The following is a 16,216-nucleotide window of genomic DNA, read 5'->3' on the forward strand; positions in this document are numbered from 1 at the left end:
ACCTAAAACTAATACAATGTTATATGTCAATTATATCTCAACAAAAAATATAAAATGGATAGCAGGAAGGAAGAACGCACAGCTGTAAAATGAGAATTCCAGAAATAAATACTCAGGACAGGAAAGCACCAAATTATACAGAGGAAATCTCACCGTAGATTAGTCGATGCCATATTCAGAAAGAAAGAGATTGCTAAATTATGTCACTCTGAAAACATCTTTCTGCAATCCATCCTGTCACAACTGACTTCTGGGAATTCTCTCACAATCTCTTCTGGCGCCCTTCCCCCTCTACCGAGAGGAAAATAGCACACCATTCCATCAGCATGCCAACCCCCGCCCCCACGCTTTTCCAGTTCTCCAGTTATGTGCTGATGAAGCCAGATTCTGCTAATATGTACTTCAGGGGTTATCTTTTAAAAGTCATAGCTACACACAGGGTTTATTTAAATGGTGTGAGATTTGTTGTGTTCACTGCCGTTTTCCCAACGTCTAGATAAACGCCTGGCACGGAGTAGGGACTCAATGAATATTTGTTAAAGTGATGAAGAATCACATAGAAGTGAAAAACTACATAGCAATACAGAATTATGACTATGTCAAGAGAACTTTTCAACATTTAGTGTGTGTAGGGATGTTTTCCTGCTTGGCTTATCAGAGACTTGCTCCAGAACTCGGATTCCAGAGCATGTAGAGTAAGGATGTAGGCGCAGCTGGGGTTCAGGCCCACAGAGGTGAGGCTCACGGAGCAAGCTGTCGGTCTGTGTGCGTGTGCACATGCATGTGTGTGCACGTGTGTGTTTTCACGTTTGTGTGTGTGTGTGTGCATGTCATGTATCTTAGCTGTGGTTCTCACCCCATCCCCAAGCTTGGCCCCCTCTCCTGCTCTTGATTCTGAGAATCAGACGTCTTCATATGCATTTCTTTTTTGTTCAGGAGTCGGTTTCCGTTGCTTGCAAACGAGAATGCTAACTGATAGAATATTTAACTTATATTGGTAAAAAAAAAAAAGTCAGCTCTTTAAGAACTTTTTCTTCTTCATTAAAGGCTCTATGTATATTCTCAAAACATCATCATCTTGTTTTCTAGGTGAATACAGTGTATTCACAGAATACCTAAAATTATATTCATCCTTTCAAGATGAATACAGCGTATTCACAAAAAAAGCTAAAGAAAACTAGGTAATTGAAAATTAAACTCACTTATCAATATGACTAGAAAAGTAAATGAAGTCATTTAAAATTGTTAGAGATTCAATTATCAGTTAGTAAAATATTAAAACAACCTTATCATGTCCATCAGCATAGGAAGGAGTTCAAGGCATAGGGTATATTCCTATTAAAATATTTTCTAACATTGAAGTTTGTACATTTAGTAGAATTTCAAATACACCTTTAAATTTATGACAAATTATTCTTTACTTTGAGAGATCTATAATTTTCAAAACTTCAAGGCTAGGAGTCTTCAGATTTCTATGTAATATTCGCTGTAAAAGAAAGGTCCTTACAAGTCAATGTCCTAGAAACGTATACTTTGAGTTCTTTCTCTTCTCTCTATACCTCCATACAAACACACACACACACACACGTGTGTATATATATATTATATGTAATACATACAATAGAAAATGTGTCAATATTCACATCTACTTCTAAATCTACATTTATATCCATATCTATATTTATCCTATATTTCCAGGCATAAGAACCCCGAATATCTAGATTCTATCCTTTCACTTTAGCAGCTAAATGGCAGTTTTTAAAATTTCAAACAGTTTGCCTTTTTTTTATTGCTACGGCCTTACAAATAAAGAAGAGAAGACCTTGTTTACCTGATTCTTCAACCCTTGAAACTGATTGCTCAAATTATGAGTCGTGGACTCTGCTTCCTGAGCTTTCTGGAGAGCGTCCCTGGAGAGGGTCAGGGAGCCGTGACAGCGGGGGTCACCACAAGCTGAGACCACACACGGTGCACCCCCTCGTTCTCCACACACCTTACAGGAGAAATGACTTATGTTAAAAAGTAACTTGTTGGCAGAGTTTTTCTAATGCCGTGCAGGCTCAGGGAGGCGAGGTATCACTCTATTCATAGGCGTTTTTCCAATAGCTGTTCATGCTGAGTACATGGATGTGACCCATTTAAATGTTTCCTAGCTAACGGAATAAATAGCACAATTATTTGTTATAAACATTTGTGGCAGTCAATGTCATCTTTACACTTAGGGTTTTCAGGGAAAATAGTCAGATGTCTAGCATTTCCATGTTAATTTTAGTTTTTAAAAAATAAAAATTACCATTTACTTATAATAAGGCAGCAGGAGTAAACATCCATAATCTGTTCCATTTTGGAAACAGTAAATAATATAAAATAGTAAAGTCTTTACTCTTTGACTTTTCTCAAACTTTGACTTAAGAAATAAGAAATAAAATATAAATTCATATATTTGTATTATTCATATATAACAGAATTTATATAGTACATACATTTATATATTTATAAAATATAAATAAAAAAAGAAATCAAATATAAGACAGGGAAATACAGTTGAAGAGGTCTGTATACCAAGTAGAAAGCACAAACACTTTCACTACACCATAGTGAATATTTACCTTTTCGTTCAATATTTGGATATCTGGTATCTTAATCTGCTTTAATTTTTCCCGTGACAAGTTTCCTTTTGAGGTTAGTGTATCTAAGTTGGTAAGTAAGTCATTCCTGGTTTTTTCAGAGTTACTTATGATGAGAGTAGTTTCATTAGTTTCCTTTTCAGCATACGATGAACTCTGATAATATTTCTTGATGCTCTCTAAGGAATCTACATGAACACAAATTAAGGTAAGATAAATTCTCTGAAGACAAATGAAATTATGCATTGGCTATCAAGATAATCATTCCACAGTTTGGCTACTGTCTTGGTCTCAATGATCAATTTAAAAATTCAAAATCCTCTTCCTTGAATTTGCACTTAATGGGGGAAGATTGGACGTCATGCCATAGATATATATATCACAGATAAGGAGCATTGAGATTGAATGCTGCAGACGTGGGTTTGACCGCTGGCTTCCCTCTTTACTGCCTGGGTATGTCCTTGAGCAAATCAATTAATCTCTCAGATTGTGTTTCCTTATCTGTAAGTTGGTGATAATAATTTGTGAGGATTAAGTGAGATAATAGAAAAATACTCTGAAAAGTGTTCCACAAATGTAAGGTATTAATTATGACTACCTACGTGAACCCTGATATGATAGGCCAGCTAAGTTTACCTAACTATACAGAGCAGGACTTGACAAACTTATTCTAGAATCGGCCAGAGAAGTAATGTTTTAGGCCTGCCGGCCATCATATTTCTGTCATAACTCCTCAACTCTGCCATTGTGGAGTGAAGCAGCCACAGACAAGATGTACGTAACTAGGTGAGGTTATCTTCTAATGAAACTTTATTTACAGAAACGAGCTGTGGGTAGGATTTGCTGGTAGACTGTAGTTCGCTGACTTCCAATGTTGAGGCTGATGACAACAGCTCACATTTGTTGAGCGCCTCCTGTATGCCTCTATTTCCCATCAATTCTCTTCCTTAATCTTCACCAAACACTGTGAGGTGTGCATTAGTGTGAGTGCCCTCATTTCATAAGTGAGAAACGAGGCTCTGATGAGGTAAGATATTTGCCTGAGGTCTCACGGATAGTAAGAGATGAAGCCAGGATTTGAAGCTACTTAGTTGGACTCTCGAGCCTGTGTTCTTAAGTATTTCTCTGTATTTTCCATATTTTTATTAAAATGCAAACTCATAAAATAATATGGTATGGTTTAATGTAAATGATAGTATATTAGGACTTTAAACGATAACTCCATATTTTAGGAACCAGAAGCCCAGGTTCCTGATCCAGGCCTGAGACAACCACATCTTATCTTTAAAATTTCCTGGTTCTTACACCAACATACTCTTAATACAGCATAATTTTCATTTATCACGAAACAACAACAAAAAACTATGTTCCTATCTCTTGGAATGATTATCTGCCTTTATTTATCTGACAAATCTATCTTCATTCCGCGAAGCCCAATTCAATTGTCACCTTCTCCCAAAAGCCTTTCCTAATAAACCCAGGAAGGATTCCATTCTTGCAACTCTGTTCCCAAAGCAGCTTGAAGATGCTCTAACATAGTCCTTTCATTGTTTGGGGTTGTTTATGGGACGGTCTTCCCCACTGGACTGGAATGACTTAAGGGTAAGGACTTGCAATATTCCTTTCCCCATCTTGACTGCCCAACACAGGGTCAGGCATCAAGAAGACGCTCAGTAGCTGCTATTGGACTGCAAGTTTGAAAGGATTAGCATGGGGACAGTTTCTCTTTCTTCTACCTTGCTTGGGTGACCTCTGATAGATTTTCAGTACTTTCCTTGGGCATCTTCTTCCAGATTACAAACCAGAGCAAATTCCTTACTCTTTTCATTGCATTTATTGATCATCATCAATGGTTATTTCACTAAATTTGGGCCTTCCTTTAGGGTAATAATTGTCATCTTTTTTTTCTCTTTAGGTCAAGATCAGACGAAAAACAGGAGCAAACACATGGATAAGGAAAAACAGATACTGTTTTTGCCTTAAGATGGGTTTCATGTATATTTTCCCTTTACCTGTCGATTAGATTGGTTGGGTGTGAATAAGTTCAGTGCTGCCTCTCCTGGTAGTAGCAGGTTGTCCATTTCCAAATATAACAGGGATCTCATCGGAGATCAGAGGATGAGCTAAGCAAAGTTTTGCTTTACAGTTCCATTTCTCCTCTAAGTTGGTCTTGGCTTTGGCATGGCTCCCATTCATTAAAAAAAATTTTTTTTTATTGAGGTAACATTGGTTTATAACATTATATAAATTTCAGGTGTACACCATTATATTTTGACTTCTGTGTAGACTACATCGTGTTCACCACCAAAAGTCTAGTTTCCATCTGTCAAGGTATATATGCGCCCCTTTACCCCTTTTGCCCTCCCCCCACCCCCTTCCCCTCTGGTAACCACCAATCTGTTCTCCATATCTATGTGTTTGTTTGTTTGTGTTATCTTCCACATATCAGTGAAATCATATGGTATTTGGCTTTCTCCGTCCAACTTATTTTGCTTAGCATAATACCCTCAAGGTCCATCCATGTTGTCAAAAATGGCAAGATTTCGTCTTCTTTATGGCTGAGTAGTATTCCATTGTGCATGTCTATTTGTATATACCACCTCTTCTTTATCCATTCATCCATTGATGGGCACTTGGGTTGCTTCCAAGTCTTGGCTATTGTGAATAATGCTGCAATGAACATAGGGGTGCATATATCTTTTTGAATTAATATTTTCATGTTCTTTGGATAAACACCCAGAGGTGGAATAGTTGGATCATATGGTATTTCTATCCTCAATTTTTTGAGAAATCTCCATACCGTTTTCCATAGTGGCTGCACCATTTACGTTTCCCACCAGCAGTAGTTGAGGGTTCCTTTGTTCCATATCCTCTCCAACACTTATTTCTTGTCTTTTTAATAATAACCATTCTGATGTGTGTGAGGTGATATATCTCACTGTGGTTTTGATTTGCATTTCCCTAATAATTAGTGATGTTGAACATCTTTTCATGTGCCTGTTGGCCATCTGTATGTCTTCTTTGGAAAAATGTCTGTTCAGATCCTCTGCCCATTTTTAAATTGGGTTGTTTGTTTTTTTGTTGTTGAGTTGTATGAGTTCTTTATGTATTTTGGATGTTAGCCCCTTATTGGATATGATTTGCAAATATCTTCTCCCAATTGTTAGATTGTCTTTGTGTTTGTCGATGGTTTCCTTTGCTATGCAGAAGCTTTCTAGTTTGATGTCGTTCCATTTGTTTATTTTTTCTTTTGTTTCCCTTGCCTGAGGAGACATATTCAAAAAGATCCTGCTAAGACCAATGTCAAAGAGCGTACTGCATATGTTTTCTCCTAGAAGTTTTATGGTTTCAGGTCTTACATTCAAGTCATTAATCCATTTTGAGTTAATTTTTGTGTATGGTGTAAGATAATGGTCTACTTTCATTCTTTTGCATGTGGCTGTTCAGTTTTCCCAACACCATTCATTGAAGAGACTTTCCTTTCTCCACTGTATGTTCTTGGCTCCTTCGTCAAAAATTAGCTGTTCATAGATATGCGGGGTTAATTTCTGGGCTCTCAATTCTGTTCCATTGATCTGTGTGTCTATTTTTATGCTGTTTTGATTACTACAGCTTTGTAGTATATTTTGAAATCAGGGAGTGTGATGCCTCCAGCTTTGTTCTTTTTTCTCAGGATTGCTTTAGCTAATCAGGATCGTTTGTTGTTCCATATAAATTTTAGGATTCTTTGTTCTATTTCCGTGAGAAATGTCATTGGGCCTCTGATAGGGATTGCATTGAATCTGTAGATTGCTTTAGATAATATGGACCTTCTAATTATGCTAATTCTTCCAATTCATGAGCATGGAATATTGTTCCATTTCTTTGTGTCTTCTTTGATTTCTTTCAATAATGTTATATAGTTTTCAGTGTATAAGTCTTTCACCTCCTTGGTTAAATTTATGCCTATATATTTTATTCTTTTTGTCCCAATTGTAACTCAGATTGTATTCTTGATTTTTCTTTCTGCTATTTCATTGTTAGTGTGTAGAAATGCAGCTAATTTTTGTATGTTGATTTTGTACTCTGCAACTTTACTGTATTTGTTTATTATTCTAATTGTGTTTTTGGTGGATTCTTTAGGGTTTACATATAATCATGTCATCTGCAAGTGACAGTTTCACTTCTTCCTTTCCAGTTTTGATCCCTTTTATTTCTTTTCTTGCCTAATTGCTCTGGCTACGACTTCCAATACTGTGTTGAATAAGGCTTGTAAAAGTGGGCATCCTTATCTTCTTCCTGTTCTTAGAGTGATAGCTTTCAGTTTTTCACCATTGAGTATGATGCCAGCTGTGGGTTTGTCATATATGGCCTTTATTCTGTTGAGGTGCTTTCCTTCTATACATGTTTTATTCAGTTTTTATCATAAGTGGATGCTGAAGCTTGTTGAATGTTTTTTCTGCATATATTGACATGATTATGTGATTTTTATTCTTCATTTTGTTAATGTGCTGTATCACATTGATTGATTTGCAGATGTTAAATCATCCTTGCATTCCTGGTATAAATCCCACTTGATCATGGTGTATTATCCTTTTAATGTATTGTTGTATTTGATTTACTAGTATTTTGTTGAAGAATTTTGCATCTATGTCCATCAGCAATATTGGCCTTTAATTTTCTTTTTTTGTGTTGTCTTTGGTTTTTGTATCAGGGTAATGTTGGCCTCATAAAATGAGTTAGGAAGCATCCCCTCCTCTTCAATTTTTTGGAAGAGTTTGAGAAGGATAGGTATTAGATCTTCTTTGAATGCTTAGTAGAATTCACCAGGGAATCCATTTGGTCCTGGACTTTTATTTCTGGAGAGGTTTTTGATTACTCTTTCAATATCCTTACTAGTCATTGGTCTATTTGGATTCTCTATTTCTTCTTGATTCACATTTTATATTTTTGATATCATACTTAACCTCTTTTTTGGTGTATTACGGGGATAGATATTTTTAGTACTTTTTCTTTTGACCTTCATATTAGCTTTATAGGTGGTTGATCTGCTATCTTTACTGTATATTCGCCTTTACCAATGATTTTTTTTCTTTGATAATTTTCTCATTCTTATCTGTGGTCTTCTCTTTCCCACTTAAATAGGTCGCTTTAACACTTCTTGAAAGGCTGGTTTAGTGGTGAGAAATTCCTGTAGTTTTTGCTTGTCTGGAAAACTCTTCTCTCTCTTTCCATCCTGTATGCACTAACAGGCTGGAGGGAGGACTCCAATGGTGCCTGCCAGCATCTGTGTCAGCACAGCTGAACTAGATCATAAAAATGGCGGCCACCAATGTCTCAGTCCCGGGAGGTGGGGGGCAAGCCATCTCCTACTTCTCTGGGATATTGAGAGCACTCCTGAGCATGAAGTGCCACAGCTAGGTGTGGTTTTTTCCTCATTGGGGCTGTCTCTCTACCTCTTCCACCCTTCTCTGTGTTGTCCTTTGTTGTGGAGGTTCTTTCCATCCAGTTTCTAGATCTTTCTCAGAGGATATCGTTCCACAGGTGGTTGTAGGTTTGTTGTGTCCACAGGAGAAGGCAAGTTCAGGATCCTCCTATGCCACCATCTTCCAAAACTTGAATTCCCCTTCATTTTTAAGAACTATGCAACATGAATTAAGGGCTTCTAGTAGGTTACCCCAAATCCTTACAAAGTTCTCGTGAGAAATGTGTAAGTCTTTTTGCCTATATTCCTGTGCATTTATGGTTGTTGGAAATGGATTGACTTATTCTCAGGGAGGCATAGAAACATCTCTCTCATTTCCTTATGGTGATATTAGAATTTCTAAGTTACTGATTACACAAGACCTTGCATGGTTTGGCATTAGAAGGTTACTTTGGGTTTTAGTATTTGTTTAATGTCCGACATTGTTAGCTGTATTCATTATTTTGAGCAAATGCTAGCCAGACTCTGCAATGTTTAAAAAGTTGAAATATTCACATACAAATAATACCTCTAACGGGCATGTTTTCACGTTCTAAAGCGCTCGGATGCTATGGCAGTAAGCACAGGGTGACTCTCTAATGGAATGCACTATGGATTTCATCTGCCTTTGCCCAGAAATAGACACTTGAAGTGCATTTTCTCTCTTACCCACGATGCTTGCATTACGGGCACCAGAGCGCAAATCAATTTCTTCCTGCAGATCTGCAAGTAAGAGGTCAGCTTCGTTCCTCATTCTTTCTGTTGTTTCTTTCAGATCTTGAAACTCATACACTGTTTTCAGCTGCCCACTTAGCTGCTCGATTTGTTTCCTACAGGGGAAAACGAGAGTCAATGCAGTGAAGCTTGTACTACATTTGATAGATTGGTGGAAAAAAACACATGTAAAACATTGTCCGCGCTATTAGGTATCCTCATAATTAGAATGGATTTCCCCCTGCTGCCAATTTTTCATTTGACAGTTCATAATTCTCTCTATGGCTTATCTCACTTTTGTTAATTCAGCTTCCTGGAATATTTCAGCATTCACCTCAAATATGATCAGCATACAAGGTCGAAGAGAATAAAGGGTTTTGAATCTTTCAATTTCAGCTGTTTATACTCTCTCTGTCTCCCTTTGCTTTGGGTCTTCAAAAACATGTATTCAGATACGGTTCATTTAAATCAGCCTAAGAGAGCCAGTCTATATTCAATTTCAACGCAGAAGCCCTCGCCCAGCCTCGGGTAAAATCAGTTCTTCATTTAGAATAAATCTGCTTCCAGTAAGCGTCCTTTTAGCGCTCCTTCTGTACAGGGTCTTAACTTTTAAATCCTACAAGCAAGGAGGTTTCCTGTTGTGACTGTACCCCTGGTGTGTTCATTCTCCATCACCTTCTTCTCTGATGTGCACACCTTTGTCCCGCTTCAATTTGCTGGGTTCAGCAGACAGAGTTGGGTCAAGTGAATGATTAATATGTCCCTCATGAGGGGAAAATTGGGTGCAAATCTTGAAAAGTACAGTTGAGGGAAATTACAATACAAATTTACGGGATTAATTTATCTTGCCACAAGTGCAAGGCATTAACCAATGCTTCCTAGAATTTTCTGCTCTAACTCTCCCTTCTAATCTACAGACTTTTCCTTTAGGCTCCAATGGTCAGGACTATAGTTCTTTAGGCTATTATTAATAATAAGAATAGTAATTATTATCATTATAATTGGTACTCTCTAAGCACTTACTTTGTGCCAGATACCATCTAAGTGGCTTGTCTTGAGTAATTCTCACAAGAATCCTATGAAATAGAGACTTTGTCCTCCATTTTTATGAAGAAACTGAAGCTTGGAGAAGTTAAATAACTTGCCTAAGGCCACACAGCAGTAAGTGGATTTGAACCCGGTGATTTGACTTCTGAATCTATGCTTGTGATCGCCCTGGTTCCCTTCCTCCCTTCCCCTTTGATTTGTAATTTACCAGCAAGCATTTATCATATAACTAAACCAGGCCTGGAGAATAGAAGCACAGAGAAGGCCCCTGACACTCTGCCTTCTGGAGTCCCTCAGTGAGGCAATGATGGGTGAGCCACAAGGAGGGGGGAAGGCGGAGAAAGAAACTCATGCCTTTCTCTGAGGAGGTCAGGGAAGGCTTCAGAGAGGAGGTGGTCTTTGGGTGGCTGTTAAAGAGGATTAGGAGTTCAGTAGGTGCATTGGAGTGTGGGGCATTTGGCTCTGGCTGAAGAGGCCCAGTTGGCACTCCTTTCCTCACCACTTCAGGCCTGGCCCCTGGGTCCCTGCTGCCTTGCTCTCTTGCTCTCTTCTCTCTGGCTCTGCTCTGGCTCCTGCTGTCTCTTTATCTAGAATGTCCATTGTGGATTCGTTCATTCTGCTTTCTCGGTTCCACTGTGTCTGCTATTTTCTAGAACCACAAACCAGTGGACCATGGGCCAAAGCTCATCCTCAGAATGTTTCTTTGGCCTATACCGTGCTTTTCAAAAGCATATGGGATTAGCTGTCTGTATTTTAAAGTGGGGGCATTTCCATAAAAATCTGGATGACATTTGTTGAAAAGTGGGGAGATCTACGAGCACGAGGCCCAAATCCTGCAGGGCAACAATCTTTACAAAGGTATTGATGTCCCTCTTCTCACCTGCTGGCTTGCTTGGCCATGTGACCTCCCTGAGCCCTGTAGCTGCATTTATGACACAGCTGGCCCGTTCTCTGAACTGTCCAGGTGGGTTGTATCTTCTTCCTTGTGTGACTTTTAAGCAATTACCACGCACTTCTGAGATTTTTGCCTATTGATAATGAATGGTATATTTACACTTGTGTTTTGTGTGACATAAAACTCTGCATCTTCCACTATTCCTTAATCCAGGACTTTTTATGGGGGATCAATATTACTATCTGTAAAGGGCCAGAGAGTAAATATCTTAGGCCTGGAGGGCCATAGTGTGTCTGCCACGACGACTCAACTTTGCATTGTAGACAGAAAGCAGCTACAGAGGATGTGTAAATAAACGGGCATGGTTGTGCTCCAATGAAACTTTACTTACAAAAACAGGTGGCATGTCAGATTCCGCCTGTGGGCTGTGGTTTGCTGACCCCTGACCCAGAACAACCAACATAATCTCTAGCAATGTTTGATGAATGAAAAAAAAGATTCAATAATACATAATAAAAATTATATTGCCTTTTGAAAGAATCATCATACTTGTTATGAGACTTCACATTAATGTATGGGTTATTCTAAGCAGCTGAAGAATTTGGGAAGATTTAGCAAATTTCCCTGAGTGCATAGTTGAAAGAAAAATATTTGTGTTGGAAACTACCCTACTTCCAATTTTATATCTCTCGGCCTCACTGGGTTTGGGCTTTCCAATTAACCTCTTAATGATTGCCTTTTTGTTATAATCAATGGCATTTGGAAAAATCACATGTAGTCCTAACTAGTAAGAAAGAGACAGACAAACCTGATCGCCAGCCTAGTTATTAACTGGCTGGTGATTATCCTGTTAATTACCCTTCCCCTAACGTCCACATGGGTAGGTTTCTAAATCAAAGGCTGGTAAAACTCAGCAGAAGTTAAGGTGAATCAGGAACTTGGTTATCTATCGCTTGAGCACAGATCTTACCGAACGGAGTCATGATAATCCTTGACTTTTAAGAATTCCCCAGATGAGAAAACAGGATGTTTCAAAATCCTTTCTATTTCGGACATGTTCTCTGTGAGGTCTTTGAAGTCGGCCTCACAGGCAGGCAGGGTCTCTCTTTTATCGTCCATGGTAGCAGCCAGCCTAATTAACCCTTGCACTGCTTTGGAGAGGGAAGAAATGGTGTGGTCCCATTGATCAAAGCACGAGTGACACGGAAGACAAGCAGGGAACTCCTGGTTGTGACCCCGGGCACAGCGATCACATCGCGGGCCGCTAACACCCTCCTGGCAGCGGCACATGCCCGTGGCCTGGTCACAGACGGGCTTCTGGGTACCTTCCTGGTTGCAGTCACATGCTAAAAAGGAAGAGAGAAGGAGCAGAGAAAGTCAGTCACCTGGTCTTTTGCTTAAGACTAGCTCGAGAATCAAGTCCTTTCCTTTCTCCTGAGAATCTCCCCAACTCCCATTTCTAAGGTGAACATTTAAAACCCGGTATGATTTCAGAGATCTGTGCAATGGCCATTAAAATACAGCATTCCTCCTTTCATTCTACTAAGAAATCAGTTCATGGTTTCTTTATGGGAAACATTAGGTGTGGTTTTTACTGGATGAGTGTGAGGTTCCTGTGTGGGTTCTTCACCTATTCGAGTGAGGAACATGGATCCAGTGGTGGACACACATTAGTCACTGTTGCTACTGCTCCCAAGGGGGATTCAAGCATGTCACAGGCTCTCTAAGAATTCCTATGACCACACTTTTTCTTAGTAAAACCCAGCCTGGGTGTGCTGACCCATGCTGTCTTCCATTAGACAAGAAGAACTTTTCTAGTGTCAAAAAGGGTGGGGTGGGGGGGGACTCACTCCTTGGTATTTACCCAAAGTACAACTCACATCCACACAAAAACCTGCACGTGGATGTTTACAGCAATTCATAATTGCCAAAATTTGGAAAGCAACGAAGATGTCCTTCAGTAGGTGAATGGATAAATAAACCATGGTACAATTAGGCAATGGAATATTATTCAGCACTAAAAAGAAATGAGCTTCAAGCCATGAAAAGATATAGAGGAATCTTAAATGTACATTACCAAGTAAAAGAAGCCAATATGAAAAGGCTACATACTGTATGATTCCAACTATCAGGCACTCTGGAAAAGGCAAAATATGGAATCAGTAAAAAGATCAATGGCTTAGGTTGCCAGGGGTTAGGAGGAGAGAGGGATGAATAGGCAAGGCACAGAGGGTTTTTAGGGCAGTGGAAATACTGTGTATGATACTATAATGATAGATAGACGTCCTTATACATTTGTCCAAACCCATAAAATGGACAATAAAAAGAGTGAACCCTAATATAAACTATGGACTTTGGTGACTATGATGTGTCAATGGAGGTCACCACTTGCAACAACTGTACCACTCAGGTGGGGATGTTGATAGTGGGGCAGGCCACGCATGTGTGAGGGCAGGAGGTATATGCAAAATCTCTTTACCTTCCTCTCAATTTTGTTGTGAATCTAAAACTGCTCTAAAAAAAAGAAACTCTTATAAAAAAGGAAGAAAATTAAATTCATTTTGTCCTAATTGGAAAAAAACCCTGATGTCACATGCACTTTAGCTGAGTAGGTTTTTGATGGAGCCTAAAGATGGAGGATGGGAAAACTGCTAAAGTTCCTGCCTTTCCAGCAGGTGAGGGAATCACCAGCCTGTCTTTGGACTAACCGGAAGGAGCAAACGATTTAAAAATGCGTTTGACAGCTTGAGTAAAAATAATGCCAGTTACAAATAAAAACTGATTAACACAGTAGGCTCCTGACTAGATACCCTCCGTCTGGCATATTCGCTTTGGTCCAGAGGCCTCCCCCCTGGGCTGGCATACCTCACCTCACCAGCTGGAGGCCAAGGCTCCCCCTTATGACCCACTCTTCCCCAGGAGCTTTAGTGGGGTCTGTGGCCTGAGTTGACCATTTGCAAAGTTTTCTCTATAAAAGATGAATGTGTTTTTATAAAATAGGATTATTGAAATATTAGAGGGACACAGGGAAAAAGGCTCTCTAAGACAGGTTTTCCAAGAGCCAAAATTCCTCTCTGGTTTTTAAAGTAGCAATTCTACTTAGAAAACTGAGGAAGTGGGACCCAGGGTACTATTGAGAATACGTATTTGAATGGGGCAAGGATGTGAAGACAATTTATTTTAGCCACAAAAGTACATTTATAAAGGAATGGAGAGGAGGAAAGAGTTACCATGTGTGGAGTGACCACAACGATAAGCCCATCACATCTCATATTTCTTTGGATTGACTTTCTTTTTTTTTTTTTTTTAGCAATTTTTGGTGAGGAAGATTGGCCCTGAGCTAACATCTGTTGCCAATCTTCCTTTTTTGCCTCCCCAAAGCCACAGTACATAGTTGTATATCCTAGTTGTAGGTCATTCTAGTTCCTCTATGTGGGATGCCACCACAGCACGGCTTGATGAGCAGTGTGTAGGTTCACACCCAGCATCCAAACCAGTGAACCCCAGGCTGCTGAAGTGGATCACATGAACTTAGCCATTTGGCCATGGGGCCAGCCCCAACTCCTTTTTTTAAAAATGTTTTTTCGTGAGGAAGATTAGCCCTGAGCTAACATCTGTGCTAATCTTCCTCCATTTTGTATGTGGGACACCACCACAGCACGGCTTGACGAGCAGTGTGTAGGTCTGCATCAGGGATCTGAACTTGTGAACCCTGGGCCACCAAAGCAAAAGGCACAAACTTAACCACTATGCCACCAGGCTGGCCCTGGATTGACTTTGTTTGGAAGCTGACAGTAAATAGACATTCACAGTCCTTCCTCCTAGAACCAACTCATTCTAAATCTGCGCTAATATGGTAGCCACTAACCACATGTGGCTGTTCAAATTTAAATGAATGAAATGAATTAAACAAGTCTTTTCCTCACTTGCACTAGCCACATTGCAAGTGCTCAACAGCTACATGTGGCTAGTGGCTCCTGCACTGGACAGAGCAGACACAGAACATTTCCATCTGTCAGAAAGTTCTACTGGACTGTGCTGCTCTAAAACCTATAACTAGTGCTAAGACATGGGATGAAAGACACTAGAACACAAACTCCATGAGGTTAGGGGCCTTGCTTCATTTGTTGACTGTCTAGAGTACCCAGTAGGCACTCTATGAATAGTTTTACATAAATGAATAAGTGAATATATGATAGACCCAGATCTATGAGAGCTATGCTGAGGAAACATCCCCTCTGCTGGCTTCCTATGATCCATCTCCCAGCCTGTACCTCAATCCAGAGTAGCTGTTTTTGTCAACATGCTTCCAAATAGCAGAAAATGGGCTATAAGTCATGACCTCAGAGGTCGGTTCCATCAATGAATTTGAGGAGTTTTAATATAGGCTAACATTAAAATACAGCCTAAAATTTTAATATAGGAGAAGAAAAGCTTCTTTATAGGGCTACAAAACATATTATCTTCAGGAGCTGGCCTGGTGGCATAGTGGTTAATTTCATGTGCTCTGCTTCAGTGGCCCAGGATTTGTGGGTTCGGATCCTGGGTGCGGACCTACACACTGCTTGTCAAGCCACGCTGTAGTGGTGTCCCACATACAAAATAGAGGGAGATTGGCACAGGTGTTAGCCCAGGGCTACTCTTCTTCACACACACACACACACAAATTATTTTCAAAACTAGGATTAAAGTTTGTGCATTTTCTACCAAATAGAGGAACTTAAAATTCAGGTGGGTCATAGCCTGCCCATGGTAGGACCAGGTTGACTGGACTCACGTTTTCAGAATTGCCAATACTTACGAATGCATCGCCCCTGTGGGTCACCGTAATAATTTTCCTTGCACTCACTGCAGCGTTTCCCATCATAGCCTAATTTACACAGACACTGGCCCGTAACCTGTGAGAACAGTCACGGGTGAGGAATTGACAAGCTTTATGATCTAAAAAAAATAATACATTTTAATATGAAACAGTTTTCCCTCCAGCGATTTAGAGCATACAGCTGTGCAAAGGCAGGAGAAGGATGATTCCCACGGCCGGCAACCACCCCCGACACGACCAAGGATTAGGAGTTAATGTGTTTTGGCTCAGGGCTCTTGAATATACCGCCTGCTTCCAGCTGTTCGGGGACAGGTGGCCCCAAACTGGGAAACATACACAGATGTAAATGAAAACAAAACACACAATGGGAAATGGGCCACATTCTTTTCCTCCACGGTTATGAGAGTTCTCCCATTACAGAGCGAGGCCAAAGACCTGGACTAACATTCATCAACTAATTTGGCAAATAATGTTTCCATTAGGGAATGTACAATGGAGTTTCTCCCAATTGGGCTAGTGTTTTGCTCGACAAAACAACATTTTTTGCACTGGAGGCTTCATCACATAATGACAGTTATTTAACTGTGTTTTTGGGAGAGGGCTGAACTTTCCTGCACCCTCCCAACTGGATTCTTGACCAGCTTTTCTGAAAACCAAGAAGGTTGGAA

General features: G+C 39.7%; 1 protein-coding gene across 11 annotated transcripts in view; it reads right to left on the reverse strand.

The window, feature by feature from the left end:
- The window catches only part of LAMB4 (laminin subunit beta 4), a 111,749-nt gene that overhangs the window by 18,890 nt on the left and 76,643 nt on the right, over window positions 1–16,216 (reverse strand). For all 11 annotated transcript variants that reach the window (XM_070264324.1, XM_070264319.1, XM_070264323.1 and 8 more), the window contains 5 exons: window positions 15,528–15,624; window positions 11,697–12,072; window positions 8,740–8,900; window positions 2,610–2,815; window positions 1,832–1,993 (listed from right to left, as the gene is read on the reverse strand). In XM_070264324.1, coding sequence (XP_070120425.1) covers window positions 1,832–1,993; window positions 2,610–2,815; window positions 8,740–8,900; window positions 11,697–12,072; window positions 15,528–15,624 — 1,002 coding nt within the window. The remainder of the gene's footprint in view (window positions 1–1,831; window positions 1,994–2,609; window positions 2,816–8,739; window positions 8,901–11,696; window positions 12,073–15,527; window positions 15,625–16,216) is intronic.

This window comes from Equus caballus, chromosome 4, assembly GCF_041296265.1.
Source record: "Equus caballus isolate H_3958 breed thoroughbred chromosome 4, TB-T2T, whole genome shotgun sequence".
Taxonomy (NCBI): domain Eukaryota; kingdom Metazoa; phylum Chordata; class Mammalia; order Perissodactyla; family Equidae; genus Equus; species Equus caballus.